At 33.3% G+C, this 20,581-nt stretch overlaps 3 protein-coding genes across 7 annotated transcripts; 2 read left to right on the top strand and 1 right to left on the bottom strand.

Moving 5' to 3' along the window:
- Positions 1 to 529: 529 nt before the first annotated feature.
- On the bottom strand, positions 530 to 6,499 carry LOC101255266 (la-related protein 1C). Of its 2 annotated transcripts, none has more exons than XM_004233520.5 (6): positions 5,576 to 6,499; positions 4,646 to 5,231; positions 4,417 to 4,561; positions 4,225 to 4,315; positions 2,232 to 2,303; positions 530 to 1,341 (listed from the first exon to the last, which is right to left on the bottom strand). In XM_004233520.5, the coding sequence occupies exons 1-6, from the start codon at positions 6,095 to 6,097 to the stop codon at positions 1,045 to 1,047; spliced, it is 1,713 nt and encodes a 570-aa protein (XP_004233568.2). In that variant the 5' UTR covers positions 6,098 to 6,499; the 3' UTR covers positions 530 to 1,044. The 2 variants fall into 2 exon arrangements, with proteins under 2 accessions (XP_004233568.2, XP_010317249.2); XM_010318947.4 differs by having other exon boundaries at positions 4,417 to 4,534; positions 5,576 to 6,466.
- Positions 6,500 to 11,818: 5,319 nt separating this feature from the next.
- LOC101255465 (uncharacterized) lies at positions 11,819 to 15,826 on the top strand. 2 transcript variants are annotated; one of them, XM_010318949.4, is made up of 9 exons: positions 11,819 to 12,108; positions 12,225 to 12,329; positions 12,509 to 12,595; positions 13,173 to 13,223; positions 13,488 to 13,581; positions 13,670 to 13,754; positions 13,888 to 14,121; positions 14,941 to 15,038; positions 15,236 to 15,826. In XM_010318949.4, the coding sequence occupies exons 1-7, from the start codon at positions 11,977 to 11,979 to the stop codon at positions 14,057 to 14,059; spliced, it is 726 nt and encodes a 241-aa protein (XP_010317251.1). In that variant the 5' UTR covers positions 11,819 to 11,976; the 3' UTR covers positions 14,060 to 14,121; positions 14,941 to 15,038; positions 15,236 to 15,826. The 2 variants fall into 2 exon arrangements, with proteins under 2 accessions (XP_010317251.1, XP_004233987.1); XM_004233939.5 differs by lacking the exon at positions 14,941 to 15,038.
- A 118-nt stretch (positions 15,827 to 15,944) lies between these two features.
- On the top strand, positions 15,945 to 19,558 carry LOC101255758 (L10-interacting MYB domain-containing protein). Of its 3 annotated transcripts, none has more exons than XM_026029226.2 (3): positions 15,945 to 16,187; positions 18,104 to 18,463; positions 18,746 to 19,558. In XM_026029226.2, exons 2-3 carry the CDS (start codon positions 18,104 to 18,106, stop codon positions 19,283 to 19,285), a joined length of 900 nt encoding a protein of 299 aa, XP_025885011.2. In that variant the 5' UTR covers positions 15,945 to 16,187; the 3' UTR covers positions 19,286 to 19,558. The 3 variants fall into 3 exon arrangements, with proteins under 3 accessions (XP_025885011.2, XP_010317250.2, XP_004233570.2); XM_010318948.4 differs by having other exon boundaries at positions 15,972 to 18,004; XM_004233522.4 differs by lacking the exon at positions 15,945 to 16,187 and adding an exon at positions 16,943 to 17,190.
- The last annotated feature ends 1,023 nt before the right edge of the window (positions 19,559 to 20,581 follow it).

Below are 20,581 nucleotides of genomic sequence, written 5' to 3'. Positions count from 1 at the left end.
GATTTGAAGTAGTACATCCCATCGTCGCGCTGACATTGATCTCAGAATGGCTGAGTATGATGCCACTACAGACCCACATGAGCACATAATGGTGGCTAAAGATAATGGCTTGGCTTCAGACGAGATTGAATTAGTTCTGATCAAGAAAATTGACAAATCTTGTGGCACTTGGTTATTTACTTGCAAAGTTGAGTCTGTAGAAAGAACATCTCCGTCCATTATATAATCAGAGATGAATCACATGAACATCTCCATCTATTAAGTCGTCAAAAATGAATTACGCTAGTATCGTTGGCGCTATCATTAAGAGCAGATGATATACTTCTGTACATTAGGATAAATGAGTGATAAGCAGTTGGAACCTCAAGTATGGCGAGCTTTGTTGTAGTATTTGACTTGTTCTACATTTGACATATACTAAACATATTGGTGACCCCATTGCATTCAAATCCATATAGTTGCGTTTGTAATAAAAATAAGTAAATCACAACCAAGCATAAATAAGTGCTGCAAGGGCAACAAATGCCACTTTTTGAGAAGGTATAAATATGTATACATAAATATAAAAGAGTCAATGGTGCTATCTTTGGAACAAACAGAGACAATAACAAGGTAACCAAGTGCTCAGAGCCAGCACAAAAGATCAGAAGCCAGCAACTCCATACCTTTCAGTAAGCCTCTACTTCAAAAGATAAATGCCCCAAGGATTTTGGCTCAAGGAGATGAAGCTGAGGGGCTGCATGGGGAAGTAGAACCAAAATTGCCCATGCCTGTATAATAGATAACCATGACAGAACAACATAACATAAGGAAAAGAAAATACTTGTGTCCCCAACAAAACAAAATATACACCCCAACAAAATCAAGCTACAAGCATGCTTAAAGAAATTATAATTCTATTGTCAATTCTGTTTGTTCCCCTTTTATTCCCTGTCCATTTCCTTCATGAGATGTCATATAGCCACCACCAACACTATAGACTAAACTCATCGATAGCTTGACGAAGCACAACAGCTATCTCTTCACTCCAGAATAGTTAACTCTTTAACTTGGGTTTCCAAGTGGCATTGGCTGTGAATGCTGAGCATCAGCTTGTTCAACCATCTCATTGTCAAACTGCAGAAATGGACTACTTAATGCAGTAGATGATGATCTACTAAGATGTGCTTCAGTGTTTCCATGTCCTGTAGTCTTATAATCAAATACAACACGTTGGAGATTTTCTGCAAGCAAATCAGGACTAGGCATTTGAGGAGATTGAGGACTTGACATGGTTGAATTATGTACTGATGCTGGTATCAGCCAATGAGACCAGTCATTTCTCCGCCTTAACTTTTCACCCTGCGACACAAGGAAAAAAAAAATTTAAGACCCATAACAGTTGAGAGACAAATACCATCATGTATTTTCTAATTTTAGTATAAACACTACGCTTAAAGCCCATTTGGATTGGCTTGAAAAGCAGCTTTTAAGAAACAACTTTTTGAAGTTAAAACTTCAATGGCTTATAATTAAATCAAAAAAATAAAAAGTAGGGAGAATCCTACTTTTGACATTTAACTTATTTGAAGTTATTTAAATTTGTCAAACACTCCCAAGAGCTAAAAATGACTCAAAAGTAGGTTTGACCAACTTTTGATTCAGTCCAAACATACTCTAATACTCCTTCCATCCCATTTTCTATGACACCCTTTCCTTTCAGTCCATCCCAAAAAGAATGTCACCTAACTATAATTGAAAGCACTAGACAACAAAATAGGCCCATGAAAGAGTGTAAATGCAAATACTACCCAAGTATTTTCATGGTTAGGATAAGGACATAAAGCAATTTCCTAATTCTGAAGCATTAAACAATCTCAATCAGCTTAGAAGACATCAGCAAATCATTAAATAAATCAAACAGCACAACTGTGAACCTAAAACACATTAACAAGGATGAATTGCAAACCATTATTTTGTTTCTAGCATGACCAACTTCAAAGAACATGATAGGCAATGCATAAGACTACTGAATTCTTAAAAACTATTTACGAGGGAAACAGGCTCTAGGTGTACACAGGATTCCACGATCACATTCTCTGATATTTTAAAAAAGTGCTCCATCCTTTTACAACACAAGCACTCACCGAAAAACTCAATTAACACATATTGAACCTTTCTTTTTAGACAGAGAAAGTAGAGACTAAAAGCCTAAAAAGACCACAAACAATATATAGAAATAGAACGGATACCTGCACTTCTACAACAGTAGAGGACCTCACAACATTCAGTATCAGTTGTATATTATCCGTCAACTCCATTACCTGCAAAAATAGAAATCCGATTCTTATCTTAAAACAAACAATTTGAGGTATTTTATTGCCTGTAAAAATGAACAGTCCATAAATCGAGATGAAATATATTTTGGATTCTATATTAAGTTCAACTAATTTCATTTAGAACCCGCATTAATCACACAATTTCTTATGCTACCTTTTCAAAAAAAAATCACGAAATTTCGTATCTCCCGTACTCAATAATTTCCACAAGCACAAATTCTACTTCTTATATGACCAAAATTTCTTTCATGAAATACCTATACCTCAATTCGTACAGAAATTCATAAAAAATAGATTTGATTGTAGTGTGTAATTGTACACATAATTGGCAGGCAAAAAGTAAGGCAGGTTTTTCACAGCAAACAAAATTATCACAAGAAAAAGGCTAAAGGAATTCATCAAGTAATGCTGCACTAGGATATAATGAAGAACGGTTGATCTCAAAAAATATTCACACATTTCTCCAAGGGCCTTCACCACAACCTCGAAAGATTAATTATCCAACATATGTCACGGGAGTGTCAGCAAAAATGGCCGAGCTATCACAGAAAAGGTTATTATACAGACAGAACACTGGTTTGAACCAAAATCATACAGTCAAGTACAAGCTCCCTAAAATGTGGTACAGATCATCATCCTTTATACCATCTTAGAAAATCAAGTGTTCAGCGAACTAGCATGTCAGAATATTTGAGTTAGTGTTGAGTTTATCCCTCATTGTGTAGATATAAGATGTGAATTGCATCTCCCCCAATGAATAAGTGTGTCCTGTATTTTCCATTTTCGTCAAATCCTCATTAAATCTCTTCACTTCTCTTATTTTCTCACATATTAGGACAACCCTTCATAATAGTTCATACGATTTTCAGCTGTCAATATTTTCAAGGAATTACATTTTCAAGTTATACCCCTTGGACAACAAAGTTCAACAAAAGCAGTCCTACCCTACAACCTACTGTGTCCAGATCACCTTGTAGCAGAGAGCATTCACATATTGCACTCATAACCATCCCATCAAACAGGTACTGACTCAAAATAGCCCAGCTGTACTATATACATAGAACATTGGTATATCCAGCAAACATCATATGCAAACAGTCATTTATTTGACATGAATTTCTGCTGATGATAAATAAGCTATTCAGTTTAGTGACCTCAACTCCAAATTAATACAGTGAACATTAATACTTTGAAAAAGCATCTGGATAAAGCACCACATAACATAAGTTATACCATAGAATGATCCAATCCATTCAATTGCTTACAACCACCTGTCATATCATGAACCTGCCGAAGAAAGAGGGCAACATCATGCAACTCTGCAAGTGTTCCACCACAACTAGTTCGGACAACGCAGAAATTTCCTCCCAAAGGAAGGAGTTTATAGTCCTCACTAATTCTACTCTTTTTTCCTCTTGTAATACTATTAAGAGAGAAAAGTTAACAGTGATTAGAGAAATAGAGACAGAGGCCTGGCTCTTTTCCACTGATTTCATGTTCAACTATGTCCTACTTTTACTAAAATTCTATTATGCCGACACCAAATCTTGAGTACAACCTAAAAAGCTCGAAAACAAGCTGTTACAGAAGACCAAAAAGGCACACCATTTGCACCAGAAAAATGTACAAATAGAAAAGGAAAGTCTAAAGGATAAGATACAAAAACATCATCACCGGTCGTCAATCCCCCTCTCTCTATCCCTGTTAAAGGAAAAGATATCTTTGGGATTTTCTAACCAATAAAAAAGGATCCAAGGCCATTAAACAGGCTCACCAACATTATTAACAGTTACCAACAATAACATGAATTAATACGTGGGATGCATTTTCAAAAGACTGAGCTACTAATACACACGAAAATATAAGCCAAGAACTAAGGGACAAGAAAACACTCCAAACAACTCACTTTCTTGAATCCTGCTATTAGCGTAACTGGTACCCATCCCTGTTCATCCATCTGCTCTCGCAAGAATATGTCCTTAATTAAATTCTCATTACTGCAACAAATTTAGGGACAAGAAGAGTTCAGAATACGAAAACAATTAAGGAGTTAGCAAATAAGAGCAATTACAAGCAAATAGTACAAAGATGCATCTACCTGAAATAATAATCTATCTGGTTCACTATTCTATTGTGCAACTGGGTATCTGGAAGATGAAAATAGACAGGTGGTACAGGAGAAAGCATAGGCATTCTTAGTGAATCAGGGAACGGACCTGGAAAATAAAATAATGGTGGAACTTCTGCATATTGGTTAAAGTATCAGTAGAGAGACAAAATGGGATTTACTAACTCAGAGAAAAGATTTCAAGAGTAAAACATCTCACCAGAGTAAACCATGGGAGGTCGATAGGGCTGTACAGGCATGGGGGTAGGTATAAAAGGCGGAGACGTATGAGGTGGGCCCCCCATAAATGGCCTAGCTGGACCTCTCTGTGGCTGCATGCGTGCATCCCTATTCCCCCAACTTCTTTGGGGTTTCCAATCCTGATTTCGACGGTCCTGATCACGCCTACCCCCATAACCATTATGATACATGCCATCTCCACGGGGGTGTGGACCAACATTGCCTCTCCTATTTGCATTTAGTTGATGTTGGAAATCATTTCCACCATGTGATTGAGATCCAAATCCTCCCCATTGTCCACCATTCCTATAATTGTTATTATCCCTAGAGGAAGACTCAGCACCAGAGTTACCTGACTTGACAGAATTATTATGGACTGTTTCCACCTCAAAACCTTGTGTCTGTTGCTGAGAAAAGCCACCATTGGCGGATGCATTATGGTTTGAATTACCACCACCGCGCTTCATAGATCTTTGGCGGCTGGGTACAACATGGTTCGGCATAGTGTTAGGGTTCACATTATTAGTATTAGCTTGCCTATGAGAAGCTGACGCCATCCCAGAGCCCTATAAGATCCACGCATTAACATATAAATGAGCTTCTGGAACTAGTGTGGACAATTAATTCATACACAGGTTGCTCTAGCATGTACACACAACCAGAAGATATATAATCAAAATATAGGACATGCAATAAAACAACGAGAACCGAGCAGCAGATGGAGCAAAAAGAACATCAATTAGTGCACCTTAAACCTAAGGTAGTTAACATCAGCTATATTAATCCTCAAATCCTAAACTAATCAGTTACAGCAGAGTACAGAGAAAAGGAATGGGGGAATAACCTCGTTGTCAATAAAAAGGAATGGGGGAATAACCTCGTTGTCAATAAAAAGGAATGGGGGAATAACCTGTGTTACAGAAACTGATCCGTCCGACAGAGATTTGAGTGAATCAGAAGAAGGCAATTTAGGTGAAGCCTTAGTGGAGTCAGAGAGAGCAGGCCAAGAGACAGCACCCATAACAGGACTAACATCAGCTGCACCATTTGAGGGTTTATTCCAAGCCGGCTTTTTAGCCCCATTGCTGTTGGTGTCACTCTCAATCTGAGTGTCTATAGCAGCATCTTCTGGCGATAAGGAAGACGCATTACCGGCTGTCAGCACTTCATCAGGAGGCGAACAATCAGAGGAGTGAACAACTTGCTCACAGGATGCCGGAGGAGAAAGTGGAGGTGAAGAGGAGGTGACCGCAACGGTAGATTCTGATTCGCCAGTGCGAACAGCCTGTGTCCAAGGTGAGGAAACACCACGCGCGGCTGATGATCGCCGTGACTGCTGTGGACTGCTGGGACCACCGGTGCCGGTTCCGGTTCCGGTTCCGGTGTGAGAATGATGTACCGGAGCCGGGTTAGTAGTAGGGGTAGCCATCATCAAAACTAGGGTTTCTTTGTACGGAATTAAAAAAAAATCAAAAGTGATCTCCGTAAATCTCTGGAAGACGGATTTCTAATTAGTGCCTCTATTATACTTGAAAATCTGTTAGACTACTATTCCCAAAGAACAAATAAACAAATATTGAATCGATCAAAATTTTCTACAGAAATACTGTAAATCAATGAATGCAAATAAAAGTTAGAGATTATTATAACTGATAAACAACAATTCGAAGATGATTTTGCACCAAAACAAACTCACAGAGCAGAGAGAGACGAGCTTTCTCTCTCTTCCTCTCTCCTCCGAGCTTTCTCTCTCCTCTTTCTCTCTCCTCTTCCTCCTGTGTGTGTGTGTGTTTTATGTTTATGTTAAGAGAGTAGTATTTTTCTTCTTTGCTTTAATAGCAGTTAGAGAAAACCCAAACCAAATGGTAGTAGAAATCTTAGATTTACGAAACTACCCTTGTTCTAGAGTTTACTTTGCGGTAAAAAACTAGTTTTACCCGCATGGTTTTTATCGGAGGGTTTTACCCTCGTTATAGTTATAATAGTCAATTAAATATCAATATACATACCCATAAATGTATTTTACCTAGCAATTGTAAAAATTTTAGACATAAAATAAGGTTTTATAGTATTATGAGGTTATTTATAACTATCTAATAATAAATGGCCTTTTTTTAGTAAATTTCATTTTTAAATTTTTAATATTTAAAATTTAAAAATAATATCTTTTCACGTGTTAAACGATAATAATTTTATAATTTTCTTGTATAATTCAAATTTAGGATGGTGTGTTAGAGTTCATCTCTATTTGAATTATTTGCTTATACGTTACGCTGTTTGAGAGTTGTCGTGTAGCATTTATAAACAATGCATTGATCACTATAACTTTTCACGTTTTTATTTAAATTTTGAATTTAATTATCTAAAACTATAATTAAAGGGTATTATGTGAAATCAGAATCTTCCTAGTGACATCAGTCTATCTAAATACAGAGACATTAAACTTGATGATTTACTTATGTGATTTAATATATTAGTTTGATTTGGATTTTTTCATAAATTTATTTAACATTTAGCTCAAATAAATAATGAACCAATATTAAAGTTAAATATTGAATCACCAAATCAAATATTGGTCAACAAAATATTTATGGGATATTAATCATTTTTAATTCAATTTGAATGTTAAATTATTAATTTTTAAGAAATAATTACATATGACATAAAATTGTAATCTTTATAATTTTATATAACGTCTAAAATTTTATATTTACATAAAAATTATTTTTATATTCAATAAATCAAATATTTAGCACCAACTATCATAATGAAATCTTTGTCCCTCCATTTGGTCAAGATACCTTTTCGTTTCTCTTCTTAAATTATTTTGATTGATTCGAAAATTAATATTTAATCACAAGAATATGAAAGGTCATTTTTTTTAACCTTCCGCTTTCATTTAATTTTTTTTCAAATTTTCTCTTCTTAATTATTATTATCATTATTTTTTTTTAAAATAACCTTATTTAAATTATATTTTAATTTTAATATTATTTGTTAAAATTATAACTAAAACATACTCGCTTAATCTCAAAATTTTCAAATAAAATAAAAAAGTAATATGTAGTAGTCTGTATACGAGATTGAACATATGCCATTGCATTCTATCAAATCATCAAGTTAAGTGATTTTGATAGATTTTAGTAATTTAGGACATAACTTATATATAAAAAAAATGCATTTAAATTCTTAATATTTTTTGTTGAAAAAGTGTCTGACAAACGATGAACGGTAATATACTCATACAATTTAATTGTATTAAGAGGTTATTTGTAATTATTCAATAAATGATTTGATTGTATAAAATATTTTTTTAAAAGTAAATTTTACTTTAATTTCTTAATATTTAAGATTTGAAAATAATATCCTTTCACATGTAGAACGACAATATTTTTACAACTTTTTCAACAGATAGTCCAAATATAGAGTGGTATATTCGAGGTCATCTCCACTTAAATTATTCATTCATTTGTCACGTGATTTGAATTTGTCATGTAGCATTTATAAGTGATACGTTGATCACTATAAACATTTTATGTTTCCGTTTAAATTTTAAATATAATTATCTAATAATAAGTGGACATGGCATTATGTGAATATAAAATCTTCCTTCTACTGACATGAGCCTACTACTATCTATATGCAAAGAGTTTAAGCTTGATGATTCACTAAAGTAGTTCGATATATTAGTTTGATTTGATTCTTTTATAAATTGAATTAATATTCTACTTAAAAGAAATAATGAATCAACTTAAAAAATTTAAATACTGAATTATGGAACTGATTAATAAAAATAATTAAGAAATATTGATCCTTTTTAATGCAATTAAAAAGTAATTATATATAAGATAAAAATGTAATGTTTATTATTTAATGTAAGGATTAGAACTTTCAATTTACCTACGGATCATTACTTTCAATATTTTGATCAATCAAATATTTGGTACCAACTATCATAATGAAATTTGAGTCTATCCATTTTGTCAAGATATCTTTTTATTTTCTCTTCTTAAATTTACTTTTGTTTATTCGAAAATCAGTATTTAATCATAGAAATAATTAAAGAAAATTATTTTTTTTTACTTTTTACTTTTAATTTATTTTTTTTCAAATTTTGGACTTTCTAATTACTATTATCTTTATATATATATATATATATATATATATATATATATATATATTAAAAAATAACCTTATTGGAACCGTGTTTTATTTTTTTAGAAAATCAAATATTATTTGAAAAAAACTATAACCAAATCATCCATAATTTCAACTTCAATTTTTTTTTTTTAAAAAAAAAAGCGAAAAAATAATTTATAATAATATGTTGTACCCCGTATATGAGATTTAATTTATGACATTGTATTCTATCTATTTCGAACTTGGAACAAATTTAATTATATATAATATATATAAAAAATTCAGTTAGTGAAGTTAGGTAATTTTACTATTTTTTAGTGATTAGGGATATAACTTATATCAGTGTATTCAAATTCTAAATATTCTTTATAAAAAAAGTGACGGACAAATGATAAACAGCAATAAAGTTTAATTGTATTAAGAGGTTAGTTGTAATTATCTAATTAATTACTTGATTAGATAAATGATTTTTTAAAAATAAGTTTTACTTTACCTCCTAATATTTAAAATTTGAAAAAATATTCTTTCACATGTTGAACAATGACATTTTCACAAATTTTCCAACAGATAATCCAAATTTAAGATGATCTGTTCGAGGTCATCTCCACTTGAATTGTGCGTTTGTATATCACATGATTTATTTTACAAATAACGTGTCGATCATTATAAACTTTTACGTTTTCATTTAAATTGTTTGAATTTAATTAACTAGTTATAAGTGAACATGTATTATATGAATTCAAGATCTTCCTACAGGTGACAAGAGCCTAACTACAATCTACACATACAAAGAACTTAAACTTGGTGATTCACAAATGTAGTTTGACATTTGAATTTGGTCTTGTTTTTTTTTTTAATAAATTGATTTAATATTTGACTAACAAAAAACTAATATAGAAGTTAAATATGGAGTCACTGAAAGAAATATTGATCAACAAAAATAAATACAAAATATTAATCATTTTTAATACAATTTGAATGTTAAAATTATAATTTTAAAGAAACAATTACAATATTACATATAACATAAAATTGTAATCTTTATAATTTTACGTAACATTTAAAATTTTGAATTTATCTAATAATCTTTTTACCTTCAATATTTGATATATTGGTATCAACTATAATAATGAAATTTGAATCCATCTGTCTGGGTCAAGATTATTTTTTCGTTTTTTATTCTTTTTTTTTTGTTTTATTTGATCATGAAAAAACTAAAAGTTCCGTTTTTTACCTTTCCACTTTAACTTTTTTTTATTTATAGAATGTTGATTATTTTCTATACATTTTAACAATTAGAATTGTTATTTTTAAGAAATAATTACATATAACATAAAATTATAATTTTTATAATTTCATGTAATGTCTAGAATTTTGAATTTACCTAAGAATCTTTACTTTCAATACTTGATAAATTAAATATTGGAAAAATTATATATAATGACAATTAATAGATCAAATTAATTGCTATAATCATCATTTGATTTAATTGTGTTTCGTAGCAAATTGTTTGTCAGTCACCTCTCTCCCTCAAACTCTCGCTCGCCAATCTCCTCTCTCGCTCGCTTCCTCTCACTTTTATACAAACACAAGTGTACACAATTTGTTTGTATTTGTATAAAGCAAAGAAAATTGTATAAATACATATATTTTTTGTTCACCTCTCTCCCATCTTCCAGATCTCGCCGTCACTCTTGCTTACACAATCTGAAGCGAAATGTATAAATTCGTTTCTGTTTGTATAAAGCAAGAGAGAAATTATATATACACGTGTAAATACATATATTTTCTTCATATACACTTATAATTATACAATAAAAATACTCCTCTGCGCAGTTTCTTTTGTCTTTCTCTCTTTCTCGCTTTATACAAATTCAAATTGTATAAAATTTCTCTTTTTCTCATTTCATACAATTCGATTCAATTGTATATTCCCTTCCCAAGTCTCTTTTGCCTTTCTCTCGTTGTCATTTCCAAGTCTCTTTTTCTTTCTCGTTTTATACACTTCGTTTTATACAATTCGCTTCAATTGTATATATATAGCGAATTATACATTTATATGTTTGTTATAAAGTGCAATTATATAAACTTTGCTGTAACAAACGAATACAAATTTTATATTTGCTATGTGTGAAAGTTGCCCTTAAATATTTGATACCGACTATAATAATGAAATTTGAAACCACCCATATGGTCATGATTTTTTGGGTTTTTTCTTCTCAAAATTATATTTTTTTATTTAAAAATTAGCGTTTGATTATGAAAATATAAAAGATTATATTTCTTTTTATCGTTTTCACTTTTATTATTTTTAATATTTTATTCAATTTTTGTCCTTTTAATTGTTTTTAATATAAAAATGAACTTATTTAAACTATTTTTTACAAGAAAAATATATTCAAATAATATTATTTGTAAAAGTTATAACCAAACCATCTTCAACTCCAACTTCAAAATTTTTAAATAAAGTAAAGAATATTTATAATGGTATGTAGTAGTTCGTACATGAGATTCAATTTATGATATTACTATTTATATTTCAACCTATATCAACATTTATTATATACATGTTTTAAACTTTTAGGTAATCAAGTTAAGTGATTTTGCTAATTTTTTTGTAATTTGATAGTATAACTTATATCAAGAAAAAGTACATTTAAATACTAAAAACTCTTTTTAGTGAGTACGATCAAACACAAATTAAATTTTAAAATTTTCAAATAAAATGAAAAATATATGATTTGCATGACCAAATGCCCATTATGGACGTGTTGGATATGCAATATAAAATAATGATTTGAAGTTTTTATTGGACATTCAATTTGAAGTTTTTAAATTGTATTTTTTTCGATAAACATAAAAATCCATAAATAATATAAAATATCAAAAATTTTCAATCATCTTACCGAATAGCCAACTCATATATTTTTCTAAAAATAAATGATGTGATTAAGAAATTTTCAGTTACACATAATGTTGTTTTATAAGATCTAGTAACCCAAAAATAATAATTAAGCATTTAATATAGAAAAATAAAAAATTAAACACCCTTGAGGGCAATATGTACAAAAGTTTCTTCTTTCTAATTTACTCCTAGGCGCATAAGAAAAAGTGTTGCAAATCAAAGGGATAAATTTGTAAAACATCAAAGTACAGGTTCCCAACGGCGGCATGGTAGCTAACGGGGACGACGGCGAACCGGCGGGTACATCTCCGGCTGAAGAAGTAATGACTACTTTTTCTCGCCACCATTTCGGGACTTCCGAAGACACCGCCGATGGCTTCTCCGTCACCATTATCGAGGTCTTTCCTCTCTTTTATATCTCTCTAATTCACAGCTCTATTATGTACAGTTTCAAAAGCTAGCGACACAGGACGAAAGGACTCATCACAGCTAATTCCTTTTGGCATGTAACTAGAACATGAAAGAAGAGTACGGTTTGTTCGTATGGCCTTGCAGTATTATTCTAGCTGAGTACGTATGGCAACAAAAGTCGCGCTTTACTGGCGCATCTGTGGTTGAGGTAATGAACCACAATTTGCTTTGTTCTATTACTTGTTCTTTCTGTTATTGAAAATTATATGACTTCGTTGCAAATTGATATTGAAGCTTAGCAGTGTTTGTTGCCTGTTTTGCGTATTGTGTTTTATTCTTAGTTTGATTTGTGCTTTATCTACTTCTAATTTATCATATGGGTTGCAGCTTGGGGCAGGGACCTCGTTGCCTGGGCTGGTTGCTGCAAAAGTGGGTGCAGATGTGACGCTGACTGACGATTCTAACAGATCAGAGGTCTGATTTTGATACTAGTTTTACAGTAGACACTGTATTGAGACTTCATTATTTGATCATAGCCCTTGAAACAATGTTTGAACCGCGTTGATAAACTATGGATATGTTACATATCTATATTACTGGTAATCTAAATTGAGTTCAAGAACTGGGCATATAATATCACACAACAGAATGCTGTATTTTGAGGCCTTTATTGTCATGAAAAATCTGCGTGCCCATAACAATATTGGTAACTCGAAGTAATATGCTTACAGAAACTGTTGGACTGTTCTGGGTTTTAACTTGTAGAATTTGTCCTGGGGATGCTTTATATGAAATATAGCTGCCATTGACCCTAGTCTCACACACTCATGTTGCTTCAGTATTAGTGATCAACAATCTGAAATTGCAGTAGTGATTTATGTCATTGTATTACTAAACAATCGATGCTAGTAGGTAGGCTAGAAATTACCAATCCTGAGTAAGAATGTCTCAAACATTTTGAAGAATTTATTTCTCAGCACCTTGAAACCCCATGTATTCACCAAGATACTTACTTCAGTTTTACTAGAACTGTTTGTCTGTTAATATACAGGTGCTCACTCATATGAGAAGACAGTGCGAGTTAAATGATATCAAGTGCAAGGTAATCTGCATGCTTTTGTTCTCTATATATGCAAATTCTCATTCCACATGATGCATTTTGTGTTGAAGGGTTAAACTGTGTCCATTTTACTTGAGTATCTAAGAGCATACAGAAGCCTTGGAACAACAATAGTTTTTATGCGTGTCTCCTCCCTAGGTGTTAAGATCTTCTTTCTTGCCTTTATTTTGTGCAAGATATCTATTTGAGGTCTTTCATTTTCACATTGCCCATGCTGTCATTGAAGTGTTTAATTTTATCTTCTAGATACACGGACTTACATGGGGTGTGTGGGATACACAAACCTTCTGTCTGTGCCCAAACATTATCCTTGGAGCTGATGTCCTATATGACAGTTGTGGTAGGATTATCTTTATTTATCTTGTTCTTTCCTTCTTTTCTGGACCTGTCTACTGAAGTTGAAATGTCTATCTTGCATGGTTACCAAGCTTTTGATGATCTTTTTGCAACTGTGGCATTTTTACTCCAGAGTAGTCCATCTTCCGTTTTTATTACTACATATCACAACAGAAGGTACATTTCTATCTTCTTTCTTGCTTTAGGTTCAGCTAAGGACTCTTTTCTTGTGTACTTAGCTCATTCAGATGTATAGATGATCCAACTTCTGAGGGAGATGTTTCCTCTAATTGATTTAAACCATGTGTAGCGGGCATCACCTAATTGGATTCTTAATGGTGAAATGGGGCCTGAAGTGTGTTAAGCTTCTTGATGGGTTCTCATTTATGCCATCTTACAAGACGTCTAGTTTGAGTGGTAACATTCAATTGGCTGAGATTGTTTTGGACACAGCTAACGGAGACGAGAAAGAACTGATGTAACTGAATTCAAGCTTGATGGTGCCAAATATTAGGTTCTGCTGACGTATTTTACTTCCTCCACTGTAAGTCAGTGATCCACTACTTAAATATATGGCATTTTTAAAAATCTTTGCTGCTGTCCTCTTATTTTTTACATTTTAAATGATACCATAATTTGTAATAGTTCAGGTTTCAATGCAACAACTCGTGATCAACTAAATAGAAGTGACTAGTGCAGCAAGGTCTTATGAAAAGAGCCACTATTTCCTCTTATTATTGTCTTCAATATAATGAACTATAATAATACAGGGAATGATAGATAAAAGTAGAATTAACTTTGAATTAATCAGTTAACTGTCATACAATTTTTTTTTAACCTTGTCACCTCCTGTAAGGCTGCTCATCTTTGATCATAGAATTGGAAAAAACTTTGGAGAAATGTGCTTTTGAGCTAGTAAAATCATAACCATATCTTTAGTTTTGGAGTACTTAAATAAAGCTTGTTCTGAATTAAACAAGCTCTTCCACCGGAGAATTAGCTTGTTATATATTATTATAAAGGTGGTTAATGATGGATCTATGGTTCTTCCCATGTTTCAGTGAATATCTGTTCTTCAAGAGTGCTGCAAAGGCTGGGTGTAATGTAATGTCATAGGTGGTATTGAAGTTGTGTATCCATTTATTGCATGATGAGCAATGGAAAAAAAACCCCTAGACTCTAGAGATAGAGTAGACCATGTGAGATTTGGAGCTTTGTCATATTCACCCGAGAGAGCCATCAAAGTCTTCAATTGATAGATCTCTCCGAGAGAAACTTTGTTGAAGTCGATTTGTTCAATGCTGGACTTGGCAGCTGTGTTGTTTCACTAGCTTTTGATTTTCACCCTTCTTTTCTTTTTCAGGCATATTCACTAAGCCCACCAGAGCAAATCAACTTTATTAAGCTGGTAGAATATAACATTGATTGCGTTTACCTGTTTTGGTAATACCATGGCAAAAAGTAAGAAATAACTTTAATGCGCGATATCACTAATTAATAGGAAATCACTAATTTTCCCCATTTTATAATGTGTATGACTTTGTCAATTGTCATACCATTTATCTACTTTTTTGGGCATCCTAGAGTAATTAATATTAGAAGGAACTGATATACTGCATTGCTGTCCTCTTTATATGTTTTCTGTCTGCTTATCATAGGGGGAAATTTATTATCACCAGTGCATCTATCGCAACAAAGGCTGAAGTATATGTGCATGAGACTATGCTGGGGCGAAGAGCTTCAACTGCTTTCTTTGCATTATCAAGTAGATAGGATGTGTGCAAAGAAACATTAGGAGGACCATCTTTTTCTGCCAAGTTATTCCCTTGGAGTTCAGCAAAACCAAAAGCATCACAACCCGTCAAGAAGGTAAAAGGGGAATAAAATCGTAAAAAGAAGAAACAACGGAAGGGGGGAGTGTGAGAAAGTTTAACCATTATGGGATTTTTATAATTGAATAAGGTTTGTTGTTGTGTACTTGAATGTCACTATCATGGAAATGCATCCTTGGAGGTGCTGCAGGCACTGTTTTGTCCTTCTTTGTGGCCTCCTCAACAGCTTGTTTGACTTGCCTCAGGGCTTGTGAACTCAATACGGTACAAAATAAGACTGATTCTTTATGCCACCTACATAAGAATGGCAAAGGCTATTTATATGTAGAAGGCCAAAGTTGTGTTATTTCTTTGAATTGGTTGATTATAAATGGTTGCTTAAAATAGTGAATTTGGTTGCAGGCATGTTTGCTACAAGTTGTGGAGGTTTCTTTTGTTAGTAGATATATCATGTTACTTTTTGTCTGTCCACCTTTTTGCAGCCTGCTGAACCTTGCCAAAGGGGTACTATATAAACCAGGCATCCCCCTCCCCCCTTCTTTTTCTTTCTGTTGTTGGTACTGCATGCTGCGTTAAAGTGGTTAATCTTCAAAGCTAGGGATGTGATCTCGCGGTTAATGCATCACTTGAAAATAATGGGAGAGCAGGGACAAACTACAGCAGAGACAAAATACCAGGTGTTTTTTAAAAAAAATCCATTTTACCTGAAGTCTTGGCGGATAAAGTTACTTGTACTCAGAAGCTAGTTAAATACCACGATTATATCAAGAACAAACTGGTTAGTCTTCCATTAAAAATACTGTTATTCCTTTCATAAGTGGCTTGTTTTCCATGTCTCCTTTTTGTTAGTTACAAATTTTGAGTGGTTAACCGTTCTAAGTCAAAGTAATGAGAGCATATAATTGTACGCTACCTCCTTGCGTTTTTACTTAGTCACAAATTTCTTTTCGAAAGTCGAACTATGTAAATTTTGATCAGCATCTGTAATTTTCATCACATTAAAATAATACAAAATTATATAAATAGTTTTAAATATCTAATTTGGATTTTCAAAGTATTTTCGTAGGTGCTTCTTTGCTCAGGTACACGTTTCACAATTATTATATATAAATCAATTTGATGCTTTCAGAAAAAAAGAGATATTTCATTACTTTGTTTATGGACTTAGTCCCACGTGACAAATGTTAAAGTTAAGTCGGAAAACACAACTGGGGAGAAAACAAATCAAACACTTCAGAATAATAACTTTGTGAATATTTGACATTTAAATGTCAAATATAGTATATTTTTACTTTATAAATTAAAAGATAGAATTCAAACTATAGAAGATAAATCTCGATCCGAAATAGGAAAGAGTAAAAACCAACCTCGGCTACTAACATGAGTCATGAAGTGATAAGTACCGTTCAGATTTCGAGTTCGAGTCTTTTTAGTACGAATTCTCCTTTGTTATGGCACGCTTGACCTCAATGTAAGATTTTCAGATAAAAACGAATTTAGTTAAGCTTCCATATGAATATCAAACATCTAGCGGGAAATCTCTAGAAAAAAAAGAAGTTACCTCGGTCTATTTGCACTACTGTCAAAGGTTAGGGGGTGTAAGTGCAAATTGCTAGAAGATTTTGGATTTATAAATAAAAATATATTCTCTTGATCACGTATGCACAAGGAGAAAAAGGGCTATGCCGTGTTTGGATGACGGAAATTGTGAATTAGGGGAAAATCCAGTTGTTTACTGTAACGAAAGTAGGTCAGTTTTTACAGCAGCAGTTTCCTCAGAGGTAAATTCTCTCTGTTCGATGTATACTTTTTTAATTATTTATTCGTCTGCATTTTTCACATATAAAAGATCACAAAATTTCTCTTCTGTTTCGTAATTTCTAGGGCTCTCTTTTTTTCACCAATTTGAATTGTATAAACTGGAAATTTTAGAATTTTATCAAGTTTAAAATCGAATTGGATTAACTTTTGGCGCGTGATTAGTGGTCAGACGAGATTTATACAAGTGGCCACAATGAAGTTGTTTTAATGTTGGTTGGTCTGTTTATGTATGACCGATGAAAATAAATCGTCTAATGTTTTTGTATCTCTTGCGATTTGAAATTCTCAAATCACTTTGTTGACTATTGAGCAATGTCGATAGACCTTTAGATATTTATTCCTTTGTGGAAAAAATTTATATATTTTAGTGTTTTTGAGTTAACAAATGTGAAATTGCTAATTGTTGTGATAGGTCGAACGGTAATTGGTTCATTTGCATCTGTGTATGCATGAAAAATTGAAACTTTAAGGAAATGGGAGAAGAGGGTATATTCTTTAGTGTTTGGTACATAAGAGAAGAGGGTATTCTTTAGTGTTTGAAGCATAATTTCTTGTTAACTAGAGGATACCGTTTCTCCTTTTTCATATAAACTTCATGTTGTCATGTTGGATAACGCCTCAAAATCTTTACATAAATACTAAATTCTCAATGCAAGTGTCTTTGGTTATACATGTATTCATCTTTGAAGATTACTTGGATGTTTGAATGCCTGCTTTGAGATGAAAAACAAAGCTTGAAGTTCTGTTATCTCTGAGTTGTTCTTGCTTGTCATGGTATGGCACAATACTGCTGTAATTAATAATTGTTCTTGCTTGTCATGGTAAGGCGCAAACTGCTCTAATTAATAATTGTACTTTTGTTCAATCAAATAGATGGCTGGGAGGTCGACACGTTTGAAAACACAGGTAACTGTGCAGCAGCGAGAATCCCAGTGTAGAGCTAAGTGGACAACATCTCTTACTATAATATTGGTGGGGTTGATGGTAGACGAAGTTCAAGGAGGGCATAAACAAAACAAGTCTTTTAGCAAGAAAGGTTGGAAATGTATTTGTGAGGAGTTTCATAAAAGAACCGGTCTTACATGGGAGAGGGAACAATTGAAGTATCGATATGCTGCACTAAGAAAGCTTTTTGCTACTATGAAATTGCTACTTGATCATACTGATTTCAAATGGGATGAAACTACAGGTTTAGTGACAGCAACAGATGAAGCTTGGGATCGGTACATGAAGGTGTGTTCCCACATTTTCTGTTACTTTAACTGCTAGGACACACTTTTCTGTTTGCTAGTTGAACTCTGGTTTCCTTTTTTATTTTCTTATATCTCCGAATTCCAGAAGATTCTTGTGAATGAAACATCCTTTTTCAATGCTTAAGTAATTCATTGATGGATCACCAAAGTGATTTATTGATGGATTGCAGTTTACGATATCTATGTTTTTCATGCCAAGGTCTTTATATTGTTCTTATAGAAATCATCCATCACAAAACCCCCCTTGACATGTACTAATCAGGAACATCCAGATGTGGAGACCATAAGGAGCACAGGCTGCCCGTTTTACAAGGGACTGAGTGTGATATTTGCAGATTCTGGAAGTAGAGGTACAGATAATGGATCTACTATGCACAAGGACCGTCTTCCCGGTTCATCATCTCATCCTCAACCTCCTACACTGTCCCAGGAAGAGTTGTCATATTCAGAGTCTGAAGAAGGTCCTGATTCCAATGAGCAAGAAATCGTTCAATCTGTGAGCTCACCTACTGATACTGTTCGAAAGAAAAGGCGTAAGGGGGTTGATGGTGCTATTGCAAGAGCTATATCAGAGATGGCTGCTGCTTCAAGACTTAGAGCTTCTGCTGTTGAGAAGTGCAGTGACAAGTTCACCATAACCGACTGTATTAAAGCGTTGGATAAATTGGAAGGTGTCAATGACCAAGTATATTATGCTGCTTTGGATCTCTTCAACAATCATGCAGCTAGGGAGATTTTCTTATCTCTCAACGTTGGGAAGCGGCTTACCTGGTTGACTGGCAAATTGTCTGGTCCTCCCTAATTTAAAAAATAAGTCCTACTAATCTTGTTACATTCAAGTAAGCAACCATCTCCTATCTCAAGTAGTCATTTATTGGTTTTTACAGAGCTGGAAGCTTCATGTATAGACCACATTATTTCTCCTTTTTAACAACTAGGGGTAAGAATATATTTCAGAATTTGGCAACTGTTAGATTAAATTTTGGCAGGAGTTGGAAATTGCTGCACGAGGGAGCATTTTGTTAAAAAATTGAGCACACTCATCCTGCATTCGGATGATTGTTTCAGTGTGGAAGCTAAATCTCTTATAAACTGATAACATTCTCTGATAACAAACCTTAGTAGCTTGTCTTGCACAAAATTAATCAAGCGCAGTCACCACTTTCATCAACCGTACTCTGTCAGAAAGGTATTACCTTTGCTATTCACTCTTCAGAAAATCTGCATTACCAGGTTTTCGATGAATTCTATATATACATCAAGTCAACACTATTTCTTCCTTCCAGTGTGTGTTTCGCTGTCTCTCAAGCTAACATCTATTGCACCTCATCAGTATCTTTAGCTTGAGTATTATGTATCGACTCAAATGCATGTGTCCACACATTGATGGTCTCTATCAGCAAACCCACCCACCTGTAGATCATTCTTTTATACTAGCGGTGTTCAGGTCAGCTTGTGTGTACCTTGACTATTCCACCAGTTACCTGTTGCCTCTCACCAGTATAAATACCGAGTGATTAGTAGGATCTGGAGATTATTCAATGTCATTATCACTGCCTAACTTGTCATCCTCAGCCTTTGCTCCTCTTTCAAGTCTCAACAATGATCCCAGGGTTGTTGCATTTTGTGCTAGTAGAGGTTTTAGGTATAGAAAAAGTGTCATACATGAACTTAAAACAATCAAAGCTCAGTAAGCCTTCTTCTCAAGCTCTTTGAATGCCATTTGTGACTTATTTTGCTTGAGCTCTTCTGCTTGCTGCACCACAATGGCATGCATAAAAATTCCTTCGAATGCTACTTTTTATCAAGTTATCACCCTTCACTGAGGTGTATGTAAAATTTGTGCAAGCAGTGTTGCCTTGTTATCATAATTTGGTTTGTAAAAGTGAGTTCGGGAACATGTTAATCGTTACAATCGAAATTTTTTTCATCTAGTGAAATACCTATTAAAAAATTGTGGTCAGGGAAGGTTAGAGTAGCCAAAGCCATTAGAATTTTGATTTTATGCATTGAATAGGAAATAAGAAAAAAAAAAAGAAATTTTCGTCATTCGTGAATCACTAGAATAAAAACACAATAATACACGATATGTACGAGA

This window comes from Solanum lycopersicum, chromosome 2 (assembly GCF_036512215.1).
Source record: "Solanum lycopersicum chromosome 2, SLM_r2.1".
NCBI classification, from domain to species: Eukaryota; Viridiplantae; Streptophyta; class Magnoliopsida; order Solanales; family Solanaceae; genus Solanum; species Solanum lycopersicum.
This window is presented reverse-complemented; position numbering and strand designations above follow the sequence as displayed.

Bases quoted from the DNA above. Each gene is read 5' to 3' on its own strand.
- LOC101255266 (XM_004233520.5), bottom strand. From the start codon at position 6,097: ATGATGGCTACCCCTACTACTAACCCGGCTCCGGTACATCATTCTCAC. The intron at 2,304-4,224 runs GTGAGTTGTTTG...CTATTTTTGCAG, and splicing joins TAATAGCAGGATTCAAGAAA to GTAATGGAGTTGACGGATAA. The intron at 1,342-2,231 runs GTATCCGTTCTA...CTTGTGTCGCAG, and splicing joins CTACTGTTGTAGAAGTGCAG to GGTGAAAAGTTAAGGCGGAG.
- LOC101255465 (XM_004233939.5), top strand. From the start codon at position 11,977: ATGGTAGCTAACGGGGACGACGGCGAACCGGCGGGTACATCTCCGGCT. The intron at 12,330-12,508 runs GTAATGAACCAC...TATGGGTTGCAG, and splicing joins CTGGCGCATCTGTGGTTGAG to CTTGGGGCAGGGACCTCGTT. The intron at 12,596-13,172 runs GTCTGATTTTGA...GTTAATATACAG, and splicing joins ACGATTCTAACAGATCAGAG to GTGCTCACTCATATGAGAAG.
- LOC101255758 (XM_004233522.4), top strand. From the start codon at position 17,092: ATGCCGTGTTTGGATGACGGAAATTGTGAATTAGGGGAAAATCCAGTT. The intron at 17,191-18,103 runs GTAAATTCTCTC...TCAATCAAATAG, and splicing joins CAGCAGCAGTTTCCTCAGAG to ATGGCTGGGAGGTCGACACG. The intron at 18,464-18,745 runs GTGTGTTCCCAC...TGTACTAATCAG, and splicing joins CTTGGGATCGGTACATGAAG to GAACATCCAGATGTGGAGAC.